The following is a 15,314-nucleotide window of genomic DNA, read 5'->3' on the forward strand; positions in this document are numbered from 1 at the left end:
GACACGGAGCATGTGCCATTTTTAAAAATTAGAATAGGTGGTTACCTGGGCCTTTTTTTTAAAAATCTAGGTCTTACGGACCCAATCGGCCGATCACAGCCATCCCTCGCGAAGTGCCCGCTCAAATTCAAGACAGGCTTGCGGCGCACAAAACACACGCTCTCCCCGCGCGTCCGAGCCTCCACAGTCACGAGCACGGTTCTTGCTATTACGGGCCTCTCCGGAGCACGCCGTGAGAGGTAAACGAGGCCCCCGCAGAGGAGAATGTCCTCAGAGGCCCACGTAAGCTGCCCACAGCGTGACCGTGGACAGACGAGGAACAGAAGAAACCACCGTGAACATGCAGTGTGGTGCACCACGTGATTTTATGGGCTGATGTCCCCTGAGGCTCCTTCCACCGGGTTCAGACTCCACCTGCCGCAGAGCCTTAATACGGCCATCAGAACAGGAGTGTGTCTCCAGAGGGATGTGATGTGTCCACGCCCCCTGGTCCCTAAACACGGCCACCTCTGTGGGGTTGACATCAGCCCAGACGCGGACCCTTCCAGGTGTGGGAAAGTGGGGGCCCAAGGTGGCAGAGAACCAGCTCAGAGTCTTTGTCCAACACGGTTTTCCACGGGGCGTTCGAGGTAACCACGGTGCAGATTCTACCTCCTGCTCTACGTCAGATCCTGAGCCCCGAGAATTCCTCCCTCCACCATGTTCTGGTTCATGGTCCGGTTCGTGGTCTTGTTTTGTTGTGTGTCTTCTCACTGACAAGACAAAGTCTCTGACCCTGCCTCACTTTACCTCTCTAGGATTCCCATGTGTGCTGCTAGACCCATCTTAGCCTGAAGACGGATTGTTCAGGCAAGATCCCTTCAGGACTGACGGCCCAGACGTGGGCTCCATGGTGACCCAGGCTGCGTCAGTCCAGATGCTCCCACGTGCTGTCGGGGTGCTGACCCACCCACCGGCCTGACCACCCACCAGCCTGCCTGCCCACCTACCTGGTGCCCCCTCACCTGCCTGCCTGCCAACACCCCCACCTGAGTCCCGTGCACCTGCCAGACCACCCAATCTGCCTGCCGCCCGCCCTCCATGGCCCTGAGAGCGCATATTTAAGCCCCTATCCCCTGCATGCACTGCCTGAGCATCCCCTCAGACCCCTGGGATCTCCTAATGGGCGTCTGAAATGCAACACTAGAAATGTGCCCGCGAACCCCCTTTCTCCCCTCAGCAAATGTCCGCTTCCCACAGATCTGCACCCCAGACTGTGCGGCACGGCAACCGGCCCAAGGGACAGGCAGCACAGCCCTGCTGCAGCCAAGCCCCAGGCCATGTTCTGGCTTCCCCAGCCCGGAAGCTGAGCCCCGTCCCCGTCTCCGGGAGACACTCTGTAGCAAGCTGCCCGCAGGTGGCCGCGGCAGTGCCCGGCACAGAAGGTGTTAAACGCAGTGCCGCAGGGGCTCTGGTGTCAGACACGTCCCGCCCCTCCAACTCACCCCTGTAAGATGCACTCATGACTTTACCTCCTTCCCAAGTCGGCCCTCTCCTTTTCCAGGAAAAACGCCACATTCCGCCTGCCTGAGCAGAGGCCGGAACTGCTGGGGACATCCCCCACCACCTCACCCCGCGTCTGGTGAGAGCCCCTCCTGCCAGCTCAGCACCCGTGACTCTTCTGGCCTCACTTGCTCTCAGAGCAGGAGCCCCGACTCGCCTCCTGAACTAGGCCAGCCGGCCCAGTCCAGCTCCTGATTTCAGCTCAGCTCCCGATCTTGCAGTTTGTGAGATTGAGCCCCTGGCAGCACAGAACCTGCTTGGGATCCTCTCCCCACTCTCTCTGCCCCATCCCCCACTCTCTCTCACTCTGTCTCTTGAAATACATAAACTTTACCGTCCACCCGGCTGCTGTCCGTGACTCAGGCTGCTGTCCCCGCTCCCACCTGTCCTTCCGAGCTCATCCCCGAGACACCGCTTTGATTTCCCACCAGGGACCTCCGGTTCCTCCCTCCTCTCTCTGGTCCAGGGAGACCGGAAATGCATTCAGCCATCCACCGGACTCCTCCCCTCCCCACCCTGGACATCCTGCTGGTCCACACAGTCTGCTCCTTCCGACATTGAACAGTCTTCAGTTCTGGGACTTCTTCTCTCCCCCTCGACTGGCTCTGCCACCCCTCAGGCTGCCACGGTCCCCCGCTCAAAGCGGCCTCTGTCCCCGGCCTTCCCCAGGGCTGTGCTCTCTGCCCTGGGGCCGCAGGACAAGTCTACCGGAGCGGCAGCTGCTGGCCCTCCCCTGCCCATGTGCACCTGCTTGTGTGAAGAAGTCTGACCCCCTTTAGCAGATCCAGCTGGGCCCCAGGAGCTAGTTCTCGGCCCACCCCCCATTCTTTCACTTCAGGACACACACCCGGCCCCGTGCTCCAGACACAAACCTTCCACGCGCAGCCTCGGCCACACGTTCCCACGTGGGCTCACCCATCTAGACCCCAAGGACAGGCCAAGTCAAGTTCAGAGTCCTCCCTGAGAAGCCTTCTCTGGAATTTCCAGTGCTGGCGGCTGTGTCCTAACTCCACAGTGAAGGACAATTTGCTAGCTCTCCTCTTCTCATAAGCAAAGACACCAAAGGTACTTTTAAAGCACCTCTTTGTACACCCATCACTACCAAAGACACGGCGGGTGCTAACCTGTTGACCTGCTGGCACAGCTCCTTCCGGGTCCACTGTGGGGCCTTGATGGAAGCAAAGAGGACCAGGTGCTCCAGGACGGTGAGGTTGTCAAACAGGACGTCCCGCTGAGGACACACCCCGAGCTCCCTTCTGATGGCAGACAAGTCTGTCTGCAGGTTCCTGCCGTTGACGGTGATGGTTCCGGAAGTGGGCGGGTGGAGCCCCGTCAGCATGGATCTGCCGGAGACGACAAATCAGCAGAGGACCCAGGAGCCCGCTGCTCCCGATGTCAGCAACCCAGAGGGATGCAGGGCGACCGTCCAAGGACCCGCTTTTACACGGTGACAAGCCGGAAGGAGCTTAGCAGGATGGGTGGCTTAATCTCAGAGCCGTGGGCTTATGATGATGTTTATACTCCCCTAAACCTGCTGATCATAGACATTCTAGTGGCATGGGAGCTTAAGACGGTAAAATCCGACTTTGTTTTACAGACACGGAAACCAGGGAAGGAGATGGCGTGTTTCCTTAAGTCCTCCTGAGTAGAGACACAAGCCTAGTGGAACGCAAGCCTGGACATGCAACTCCGTGGCCAGGAGCTCCTGGCTTCTCTCAGGTGCGCTGTCCACGTCAAATCAGGAAGTTCGCCTGCGTGGCCTCCTCGAAGGGAGCCCGAGGACTGCCTGGCTCTGCTGCTTTATCTCAGAAAGTGTATTATTTAGGTTTTAGACTATTTCCACATCTCTGAGAAATTATACAGGGGCGCCAGGGTGGCTCAGTCGGTTAAGCGTCTGACCCTTAAGCTCGGCTCAGGTCATCATCTCACGGTGAGCTCGAGCCCCACATCAGGGTCTGCACTGATGGTGTGGAGCCTGCCTGGGATTCTCTCTCTCTCTCTCTCTCTCTCTCTCTCTCATCTGTTCCTCCCCATACACGTGCTTTCTGTCTGTCTCTCAAAATACATAAATAAACTTAAAAGAAAGAAAAAAGTGTACTCCCAAAGCTGGCTTTCTGACTCATTCTCTGCAGAATGCCTACTTTTCCAGTCTGAAAACCCTACAAGAACGCTCAGTGGGATCTCCGGCTCTATTTCACAATCCAAGCCAAGAGGAAAACTTTTCCTTGTTTCTCTATTTTTAATTGAAATTTCTGAAGCTTTCTACATGTTACTTTGCCACGTTTCTTAGGAAGTTCAAAGCAAATAATACTTTTCACGTTTAACTAAGTGCACGTTAGTCGTATGAAACCAGAACCGAGAGAAATGTCCTTATTCCTGGGACAAGTTTGGCCATGTTGGGGCTTTTCCCGGGACGAGACCCGTTTCTGCAGGCAGCTCAGGGCTGCTGCGTGAGCCCCACGCTTTTGAGTTCGTTTTTCCTCTGGGATTCCACAATTTGATTCTTTAATCAAGCCTGGAGCCATTGGACCCCAAACCAAACACCAAGCCTTCACAAAAAAAGCCCAAGCACACAAAAAGCAGAACATGAAAAAAGAAATACTCAGCTGGTTAAAACATTTGCAGACTTCTTCCCAAGTTTCATCTTCCCATAGATACACGAACAAACTTAAGCGTAGAGATAAGATGGGAAGCGTCGTAGGACACTCAAAGACTAAAGTAAAACCACGATGTGTTATGTGTAGGGGATAAAAGACTGCGGGGTCTTTTTAGGGGTAAAGGGGTAAAGCCCCATCTGCCCCCAGCCGAGGGCGGCTGCTGTGCACTCCCCACTAGCTGTCTGTCCCAGAGCACACAGCGACTCCGTCTCAAAACCAAAAGGAAGAAAAGAAACCTAAGCTTCCTGTCTCACAGGTAAACTGACATTTTTTAGAATCAAACCCGCATTTGACGAGGGTGAAAGGACACGCACATGACTGTGGTTTTCCCGGCACCGTTGGTCCCCAGCAGGACAGTGATCTGGCCTCTGTGGAAGGTGAGGGTCAGGTCTCGGACGGCCGCCTTGTGGCGCTCATATTCCTTGGTCACAGACAGCAGGGCAACGCCCGGGGGACCTCCTGGCTTTCCCTCCCCGATCGGCAGCGAGGACCCTGAGGAGAAGAGGCAGATTCAGCCTGGAGGACTCCCAGTGGTGCTCACGCTTACGAATTCAGTCGTCTGCCGTGGATTCGAATTAGAGCTCCGTGGAACACGCACAACTCAAACACCCTTCCTTACCAAAAGCAAGAGGCAAATCACATAATGGCCTCAATTAAATGGCGTGGCTGATGACAGACTTTTGTGCCCTTCTGTTATGCATCTCGTAAGAGGAGAAAAAGGAACACGCACACACGCAATTTGTACGTGTGCAGAGGGAAAATCACAGGCAGGTTACGCACCAAAGTGCCCATGAGTGATAGTCTGTTGTGGTGTGGTATGTTCCGAATGTCCTCAAAGATTCCTATTTGACTTGTGTAGTCAGAAAAATAAAAAAAAGAAAAAAGGTTATGGGGGCACCTGGGTGGCTTACTGGATTAAGTGTCCGACTTTGGCTCAGGTCACGATCTCATGGATCAAGGGTTCGAGCCCTGCGTCGGGCTCTGTGCTGACAGCTCAGAGCCTGGAGCCTGCTTCGGATTCTGTGTCTCCCTCTCTCTCTGCCCCTCCCCTGCTTGCGCTCTGTCTCTCTCTCACTGAAAAATAAACATTAAAAATCTAAAAACAAAAAAAAAGAAAAGAAAAAAGGTTACCTTACAACGTTGACTTGTGGTATAAAACTATCATGATGGGAGCCTGTATATCTGTAAATTGCCCCTGAAGTCATGCTTCTGTGGAAGGGGCATAAGGGGAGCCCAGATGGATGGGGGTCCTGCCCTCACCACTGGGAAGCACGCTCCTTGCCTTGACAGGGCAGTGATGGCCCTCCTCTCAGTCATGACGAATAAGCTAGCGTGTGTGAAACACTCTGCAATTTCTACAGCACACTACACCTGACAGCTGACCACCTCTCCTTTTATTTCTCACACAAATTCATGTTAGAGCAGAAGCTTCGTCCTGCAGACAGAGAACGCACGCACAGACGCACCCAGCCCACAGCGGGGCTACAGACAACAGGTGCATCGACACTCCAGGGTTCTGGCCCCCAACGCAAACGTCAGCAGGGGATCCTTTCTTACGACGTTGCCCTGAGCTATGTTTCTGAGCCCGAGACCGACCCCCGAAAGCGGGCAGCTGAGGAAGGCACACCAAGTTCCAGAGACTCAACCAGGAGGAAAAACAGAAACAAAACAGACCGGAAGGGAAGACGCGCATCTAATAAGGCTACTCTTTACAAACCTTTATCGTCAAAGTTCTCGCTGGAGAAGGACAGGTTAGAACTGGGAGCGTGTGGTCTCTTTGCCAGGAAACCACCCAAGTTCCTCCAGTACGACGCGGTAAAGGGAAAATACCAGGGTTTCCTTAATCCAAAAGTTCCTAAAAAAAAAACAAGACACAATTAAAACCGGTTTTTTCTCCTTGGAAGATTCTGTAAGAGAATGGCTTAGCCAATTATTATAAAATGTTGTTCCACGTTAACGTGTTGAAGGCACACCCCATACAGGACCCGATGACAACCGGGGGTATGGGTATTAGCCATGCGGGGAGCCCAGACTCTCCAGCCTGACCCACGGCCGGCGGCTGGGCCCCCTCACAGCCACCTCCCTCAAGAGGCCTTCTGAGCGTTCAGTGAACAGGCAGGTATTTATTAAAGATAAAAGGAGAGACGCACAACTGCTAAATATTCCCCAGAGTAAGCCTCGCCCCAGCCCGCCATCCTCCCGTCTGTCACTCCTCTGTCCTCTGCATGGTTACCGGACATGGATTAATACCATGAAGGCATTAACCCACTAAGACATGCACAAAGAATACACGCTGCTAAGATTTCCATAGGAATCATCGGCATTCTTCAGACGTATGCTCCAAATTCACTGCAGCCCACTTAATAGCCACTCTGCCCCCATGACACGTGGATTTAATTACTAATGCCTCTCAATTTTCCTTACCGCACCCATTCCAGCCTAAGTTTGGTTGAGTGCTGGGTATCAGACAAGTCACTTAAGAGATAAAAGGCCTAAGCGGACAATCTTGTACTTTGACCCTCCGGCCAAGGGCGGACGCATGACCGTCACCCCGCCTAACCCAAGGATTCAAAGACACGGTCACAAAGGAGGACGGGAAAGTGAAGGAAGGTGGGGAGCTGGTCGTCTGACCTAACAGCCACCATCTCTTATGGGTTGAGCTGTGTCCCCCAAACTTCGCGTTGAAATCCTAACCCCCAGTAACTCAGAACAGGGCTGTATTTGCAGGAAGGCTTTCAAGAGATAATTTGGATTCAGTGAGGTCATGGGGTGTCCCTACAGGCAGGGATTGGAGAACGAACAGGGAGTGAGGGCAGATCAACAGGACACGGGAAGGAGAGGGGGCCTCAGGAGGAGCCAGCCCTCCACGCCTGGATCGTGGGCCTCAGTCCGCGTACGCCCTAGAAAACAGATACAGGCCGGATGCTCCCCAAGACCCCAGTGAACTAGTAACTACCCCTAACCAGCAAGCGGACGAGCGGCTCACGGATAATTGCGTCCTGTTGCCCAGGCTCTCCCTTCTGCCACTGGCCAGGGTCTCCACCTGTATTCATTCACATGGTCCTGCGACCACCCGACGTGGGGGGTGCCATTATCATCCCTCCTTCCCCCGAGGGACAGGGGCCCAGCAAGACTTGTCGGAGGACACAGGCTGCTGAGCTGCGGCGGCCCCGCGGTACGCGCCTCTCTGAACACAGGCCAGAAGCAAGAGCATGTTGCCCTGGATGCAAACAGGTCTGGAGACACGACTCACTCACCTCCTGCACACCCCAGTGTCTTCAGCTGCCTTAATGGGAATACAGGGGCCCCATGCACATGCACGAACGAGGAGTTTGCAGAAATAAAAAAAGATAAGGAGCCGGCAGATGACAACCCCACCAAACCCCCCACCAAGAGGTGGTCTTCTGCTGAGCGACCTCGCTCCAGTGACCGTGGGTCACTGCCCTTGACAGCGTGAGTGGGCGCCACCTGCTGGAAGGGCAAGAGAACAGAGAATAAAACACCTTGGGGAGTCCGAGTCCGCATTAGCAGGGGTAAAGGGGCGCCTAGACGCACAGACACGAGTTTCAAGGACACCGAACGGTCCCCACGAGGTTCAGCAACACCTGATCTTGGGTCCAGGCTGCAGAGACAGGAAGGATGGGAGACACCGCAGGGGCCTTTTGGAGTTAGAAACTACCAGGTCAGAAAATAGAGATGAGAAACAAATTGGATATTAATGGTTGATTTGCTAATTAAACCATCCCAGCTCTAATCTGTTTGCACTTTTAAAGTCCTGCTAATGAATCTATTAATGTAAATGGATGGGGGGAGGCCACACGGCTCCGAAGCGGTCCCCTGCACTCCCCCTTGGCGTGCAGATGCAAATGTGTCTTATGTCACGTGCACACTAAGAGCACGAGCACCCTGCTCGCATCACCATATGGAATCGGGCACATTAATCAACGCAAAGGCCCTGTGTATCCACAGAGCTTGTCCCCTGCAGGGGAGCTGCCTGCTGGCTGGCACAGGCCAGGAAACTCATTAGCATTGCCCCCCAAAACTGACAGTGATAAAAGCAGAAGTCAATGAAAGTAGACAGATCGAGGAAATCAAATTTCACTGGAGGCACATAAAGAAGGGTTTACAGAAAGCAGAGTCTGGGAGGACCAGATGTCCGCCGGGGAGCACACGCACAGGCACAGAGACCCGCCGGTGACCTCGAACCCGGATCCTTACAGAGCCTCCCGCTCAGACACCAGGGTGAGGGATGCTGGGGTCCGCACCTGCCCCTCACTCCACGGAGAAGACAGGCAGAAGAAGGTGGAGACACGCCTCCCCCGCCCCCGTCCAGGGGGTCCTCCCTACCCACCGGGGACTTTCCAACTGTGCATCTCAACACAGGACATTTGCAGAGGCATTCTGGAAACGTGGGAAGGGGTAGTCTGGGTTGGCCCAGTGCACGGGTGTTGGAAACGGTAGGTTGTTATCATTATTCAGGCCCGGGGCGGCCAACGGATCAGGAGACAGGTGCCCTGTAAAGATAGTTTGCTGCTCAGTGCCCGGGAGCAGGGAGCCCATGGCGCCACACGGGGCCACGCAGGGAAGCACCAGGGTCACTCGGGAGACAGAGGGAGAGGGGAGATGCGAACACGTGAGGCAGGGCAGCAGGCTGAGGTTGGGTATTTGAATAATTTCAACAGGCTCTGGAGCACAGAGGCCGCCCCCAAGCTGCTTGGTCCCCTGCCCAGGGGTGATGACGGCCCGGGATAGGATGGCCTACAGAGGAGGGGGTAGCTCCAAATGCTGGTTTGCCTATAAAAAGTGAGCTCATGAGCAAGTCCTCTACTGTCTCTTGGAATCGGCTTGTCCTTGGGGGGACAGCTCCTCCAGGGTCAGTGAGGCCCCATGATGTTAGAGCATCAGATATGCAGAAAACAAAACAACATGGTTAATAAATGGGGGTGGCACTGATGGCCTTTAGTGGGCAGGCAACCGGGCTGGTGAGGGTCCTACAAAGGGCAGAACGACCCAGCCTAACAAAGAATTGCCCTTGACCTGCATTCTGGGAGGCCCGTCCCAGTATAGCCAGTGGAGCCTAGGACAACTTTCTGTGCAGTTTTAACACACACTGAGTTTTCCAGGAATGCAAACACCTTGCAAACCACTGAAAGATCACTGTCTGATGCAGAAGTGTTCAGCATTTCAGAAAACCCCCCCAGCCACGTGATGCCAGCTCAACGTTTCCGAAAACTCGACACGGTGTGGCTGTAACAGTTCACGGAGCTCTTACCACACAAATTCGGGACGAAAGATTGGAGATTGCTTTTCCCAAATGTAGAAACAAATATTTTCAAATTAGCAGGGTTTTGTGAAATGCACTACATTTTATTAATAAAAGTTTTTTTTTAAACTATGTCATGTTAATGGGGCGCCTGGGTGGCTCAGTCAGTTAAGCATCCAACTTCAGCTCAGGTCATGATCTCGTGATTTGTGGGTTTGAGCCCCGCGTGGGGCTTTGTGCTGACAGCTCGGAGTCTGGAGCCTGCTTCGTATTCTGTGTCTCCCTCTCTCTGTTCCTCCCCGTCTCGCGCTCTGTCTCTCTCTCTGTCTCAAAAATAAATACACGTTAAAAATTTTTTTTCATGGGCAAGAGACACAGACATTTCTCCAAAGAAATGAGGATGGCCAATAGACACATGAAAAGATGCTCACCATCACTTAAGCAGCGATGCAAACCAAAACCACAATGAGGTATTAACACACAGCAGTCAGAACGGCTAATATGAAAAAGACAAGAAATAAAAAGTGTTGGTGAGGACGTGGGAAAAAAGAGAACCCTCCTGAACTGTTGGTGGGAATGTAAACTGGTACAGCCACCGTGGAAAACACCATAAGAGTGCTTCAAAACACTAGAAATAGAATTACCACATGATCCATTAATTCCACTACTGGTTATTTACCCAGAAGAATAGGAAAACGCCAATTTGAAAACATACATGCACTAGTATGATTATAGCAGCATTATTTTTTTATTAAAATTTTTTAATGTTTATTTTTGAGAGAGACAGAGAAAGAGAAATAGAGCACAAGCGGGAGAGGGGCAGAGAGAGGGAGAGACACAGAATCCAAAGCGGGATCCAGGTTCTGAGCCATCAGCACAGAGCCCGACACAGGGCTCAGACTCATGAACCATGAGATCATGACCTGAACCGAAGTCCGATGCTCAACTGACTGAGCCCCGGGGCACCCTACAACATTACCTACATACAATAGCCAAATTATGGACACAGCTCAAGTGTCCATCAACTGATGAATGGATAAAGAATATGTGGTAATTTGTACACAATGGAATATTACTCATCCATGAAAAGAATGACGCCCTGCCATCTGCAAAGACCTGGATACAACTAGGGTATACGACGCTGAGTGAAATAAAGCCAGTCAGAAATAGATAAATACCAAGTGATTTCACTCATAAGTGGAATAAAACAAACAAAAAGGAGACAAATCAAAGCAACAGACTCTTAACTAGAGAGAACACACTGATGGTCAACAGAAGGGAGGCGGGTGGGGGAAGGGGAAACAGATGACGGGCTTGAAAGATGCACTTATCCTGGTGAGCTCTGGTGATGTGCATACGTGCTGAGTCACCATATCGTCTACCGGAAACTAATATCACACTGTGTGTTAACTATACTGGAATGAAAACTTTTCAAAGATTTTAACTGAATATGGTTCTATTTTATCCCTTATTTCATAGTTTGGTACACAGCAGCCAATGATCTCCCATATCCTACATCCACGTATATTCCTATAAAACACAACACCACAAGTGTGTGACTAGCTCACAGGAGTCCGTATTATCAATGTAAAGTTGATTCGTAATCAATCCACTCTCTTAGACAGAAATGTAGGTTAGCCAGAATTTTGCTTTCAAAGATACTGTGCCAGGAGCATCTATGTGCACGTCTGTTTTGAACTGATCTGGCCGTTCCTTTAAATCTCTGTGGCAAAGAGAATAAACACTTTTTGTAAAGAGTTTAAGCAAACTCTGCACGCAACATGGGGATCGAACTCATGACCCCGAGGTCCTGAGTCGCATAATTAAATTATTTCGGTTTCCCATAAACTAAACACCTACACAGAAGAATCAAGGCCCTAATCCTCCCCAAGTCATTACAGTTTTCATCAGTCAGAGAAGGAGAAAACAGTCTTCTATGTCTATGCAATACTATGCTCTGTCCAACATTAAACTATTTTATGTTTATCAAGTATAAATTTTTCTTTACATAATGGTCTGTTCAAGTTGTTTCCTTGAACACATCATTTGTCTTCCTAAAACCTGACTTGAGAATTTTAACATTTTACTTCATGTATTCATTAGTTTTTATAAACTTGTAAAGTATCCTTTCATTTTATTTCTGTGGATATTTTAAAATGCTGATTCCCATTCTTATAATGGAAACTTGATTTTTTAGTATATCTGTCTCTGGCATTATGGTTAGAAAGGCCTTTGCTGTCTTTAAAATCATACTTCTTTTTGTTTTTTCACTTTTTTAATGTTTTAATACTTTTGAGAGAGAGAAAGACAGAGTGTGAGCAGGGGAAGGGCAGAAAGAGAGGGACACACAGAATCGGAAGCAGGCTCCAGGTTCTGAGCTGTCAGCACAGAGCCCGACGCAGGGCTCAAACCCACGAAACATGAGATCATGACCTGAGCTGAAGTCAGACGCTTAACTGACTGAGCCACCCAGGGGCCCCTAAAAGCATACTTCTCCTAAAAAAAAAAAATCATACTTTTCTCATTTCCTCATTACTTTAACAATATTTACTTCTGATGAATTAATGAATGAGTCTAACTTGTATCCTTTCTCATTGATTAAAAATGTGAACTTTAACACAAATCGAACTATTACTTACGGTGACTCAGTTTCCGAACTTTCTAATCTCTTCCATTGCTCTACTGTCATTACATGAGTCCTCCACCGTTTTATTGTTATTTTTTTAAGTGTATTTATTTATTTTGACAGAGAGAGAAAGAGAGAGAGAAGAAAGCATGTACATGAGTGTGAGGGAGGGAGGGGCAGAGAGGGAGAGACAGAATCCCCAGCAGGCTCCATGCTCAGCAGGGCTCAATCCCGTGAATGTGAGATCATGACCTGAGCCAAAATCAAGACCCTGACGCTTAACCGACTGAGCCACCCAGGTGCCCCCGTACTCCACCATTTTAATCCTTGACAATTCACAGTGAGGTTCTATGTGATCATCGGCCACCAGTCCCCTTCATTATTTTCAACGACTTTTGACCACTGTCATTAATTTACATTTCTAGCTACCCCTGAGAAACACTTCAACAATTAAAACCAAAAGCCTTTTTTAGTATTTTTATGTGAATGACTTATGTGGGTTTTATTGTATTACCACTACGGTTCATACTAAATGGTGTAGATTATATAAAGTCATACATTAACTTGGAGAAAGTCAACACGCTGAAAATGGTGAATCACCACATTAGGGAACTTGGCATCTCTTTCCATCTATTCAAATCTACTGTACGTTCGCCAAATCTTTTAAGTTCTTATTGGATATATACTCTCTTCGATGTTAGAGTCACATGGAGATATTTTACTGCTCTTGAGAATGAAATCTTGTCGCGTTATACTCCGTATTTCCTGCCGACACACAGCCAAGCTACTGGTTTCTGTGGACACGCACTTGTGATCGGTCATCTGATTGGTCACACCTTTCCGCTACGGATTCTTGCGTGTGACCCACCAACAGTGGTGGTCTGTCTCCTGGTTTTGTCATCTCTGTCTTGTTCTGGTTTGTCGCCTCCCCCTGGGGCTGGAACTGTCACCTCCACGTCTAATTCCTGCCCGGGACAAGCACCTGCAGGGGACGGTGAGCCGCGGGCACTCTGGCCTGCCCTCCCTCCTGGTCCCCCATCGCCTCCCCGCCACACCTTCTGTCGGACCACGACATCACGACGGCCCTGAGAAGACACGGCAACTATGAGAGAGCCTTCTGGCTCCCACCCACGGCCCCGCAGCCCGCGCCTGTTACACACGTCCTCTGTGACCAGGAGGAACGTCCTCCGCGCACACCCGGGCACCTCTTCTCACCCTCACGGACGCCACCCCAGCCACCTCCCCGCCTCCTTGGGACTGGTGCACTGTCCCCAACACACAGGCATACAGCTTCGCAGCCATCCCAAATAATGACCACCACAATAATCATCAAACCCAAAGCCATTCTCCACCTGCTTCCCCTGCCCGCTGCGGCTGCTGCCCCATTTCAGATTTGACTCGGCCACGCTCGCAAAAGCTGCAGAAATGCACCAGAGCCCGGCCTCCCGTCTGGGATCTCTCTCTGTCTGCCCCTCTGTCTCTCTCCGGAGGCTCGCCTTGCCTGCAGAAGTGAGCGGGGCCAGGGGGTCACTGGCTGGAAATGCCTTAACAAATGCCTTAACGTTGTACAAGACAACGTTCCCACCAGGATTCCCATGCGTCAGGTCCTGAAGGAGGAGGGGGGAACTCAGATCCTTCTGGATTCCTGGCCAAGTTTCACATTGATCTCTGCGCTGCCCAGAGTAACCTGTCTTTGCTGGGGTTGAGGCTCCTCTGGGGACTCCAAGACTCCAGGTTATATCTAGATGTTTCTTTTCATTAACTTTGTAATTGATATGGTGAACCCCTTATTTTGCAAAACCAGATTTTCTTCTCCCTGGTTAATGACTGTTCCTTCTTTATTGTGTTTCATTTGGGTCTGGGCATCTCCTCATCAGAGAGAGCACATGTCTGCAAGCCCCGTCTGTCCGTCCCCTTGCGGCTGCCCGTCTGCATCTCTCCTGATTCCAGGGGCTCGCCGTCACCCTCCAATCCCCACCATGACTTTCCGCCCTATTCTTTTGCTCGTGACCCCTTCCTCAAACATTTTACAATCAACATCACACACGTTTTGTAACCTCCCTCCCTCATGCTCCCTAGCTGCCTTCTAATACCCAGGGCTTCTCAATTTTATCTCACCTTGGCATTCGTCAGTTATTTTTTTTAACTTCTTAGTTCCTAGAATCTGCCTTTCCTTAATTTTATTCAAAGCCCCCAGACAAAGCAATCTAGAAGTTCAAAGTACAGCTTGCCAGGCTTATGCTCTCTAATTCTTGGAGGCCATGTTTTCCTGCTTTTCTGTAAAATAATCTTGTCAATGGCACATTTCATTTGGATTTTTACTCATCTTTAAATGACACGTGAGCTCCCCAAGTCTGAAATAAGGTTTTGTAAAAAGAATGCACTGATGGTTTTCTGTCCCTTCATATTCCATGTGCAGATTAGAATCTCTTTCTCCATGTCTGTCTCTGTCTCTCTCTCTCTCTCTCTCTCTCTCCTTTAGTTCTTAACTTTAAAGGTACATGCCAAGTGAAATACCCAGGTGCTTTGGAAAATATAGAGACAGAATCACAAGTAATTTTAGCAATCATCAAAACATTATTGCTAAACATATAAAAAAAAAATACCTTTAAAGCTGTTTCTGCTCTTTTCACCCTGAGCAGGCGTGTGGTAGAAATACCTTCTTCCCCAGAAACACAGCAGGGGAAAACCACTACTATCCGTGGCCCGCCTTCCCACGGCCTCCAGATACACCTGCCACAGGGCCCCTGGGTGGCTCAGTTGGTTAAGCATCTGATTCTTGATCATGACTCAGACCATGATCTCACATTTTGTGGGATCAAGCCCTGCCTGGGGCTCTGTGCTGACAGCGTGGAGCCTGCTTGGGATTCTCTCTCCCCGTCTTCTTCTGCCCCTCCCCTGCACATGCTTTTTCTCTTTCTCAAAATAAATGAACATTAAAAAAAAAAAAAAAACTTTAAAATACAGCTTACAAGCCCCCTGAGGCCTTACTTAAAGAATGAACAATTATTCTAGGGGTGCCTGGGGGCTCAGTCAGTTAAGCATCCAACTTCAGCTCACAGTTCGTGAGTTTGAGAGCCCCAAACTGGATAGTGTCTGGGTTACCCCCCGGTTCCCAAACAGGCTCTCCGCTGGGGAAGGGCCTCAGCTGTGGGGCTCTGCGCTAACAGCTCAGAGCCTGGAGCCTGCTTCAGATTCTGTGTCCCGCTCTCTTTGTCCCCGGACA

At 50.7% G+C, this 15,314-nt stretch overlaps 1 protein-coding gene across 1 annotated transcript in view; it reads right to left on the reverse strand.

Annotated features, from left to right (window-relative positions):
* The window catches only part of ABCA13 (ATP binding cassette subfamily A member 13), a 395,455-nt gene that overhangs the window by 201,911 nt on the left and 178,230 nt on the right, over nucleotides 1-15,314 (reverse strand). Inside the window, exons 36-38 of the mRNA XM_086697122.1 lie at nucleotides 5,917-6,054; nucleotides 4,514-4,691; nucleotides 2,667-2,885 (exon numbers count right to left, since the gene is read on the reverse strand). Of these exons, the coding sequence (XP_086553248.1) occupies nucleotides 2,667-2,885; nucleotides 4,514-4,691; nucleotides 5,917-6,054 (535 nt within the window). The remainder of the gene's footprint in view (nucleotides 1-2,666; nucleotides 2,886-4,513; nucleotides 4,692-5,916; nucleotides 6,055-15,314) is intronic.

Source organism: Puma concolor, chromosome A2 (assembly GCF_028749965.1).
Source record: "Puma concolor isolate L17-30 chromosome A2, mPumCon1.1.hap2, whole genome shotgun sequence".
NCBI lineage: Eukaryota > Metazoa > Chordata > Mammalia > Carnivora > Felidae > Puma > Puma concolor.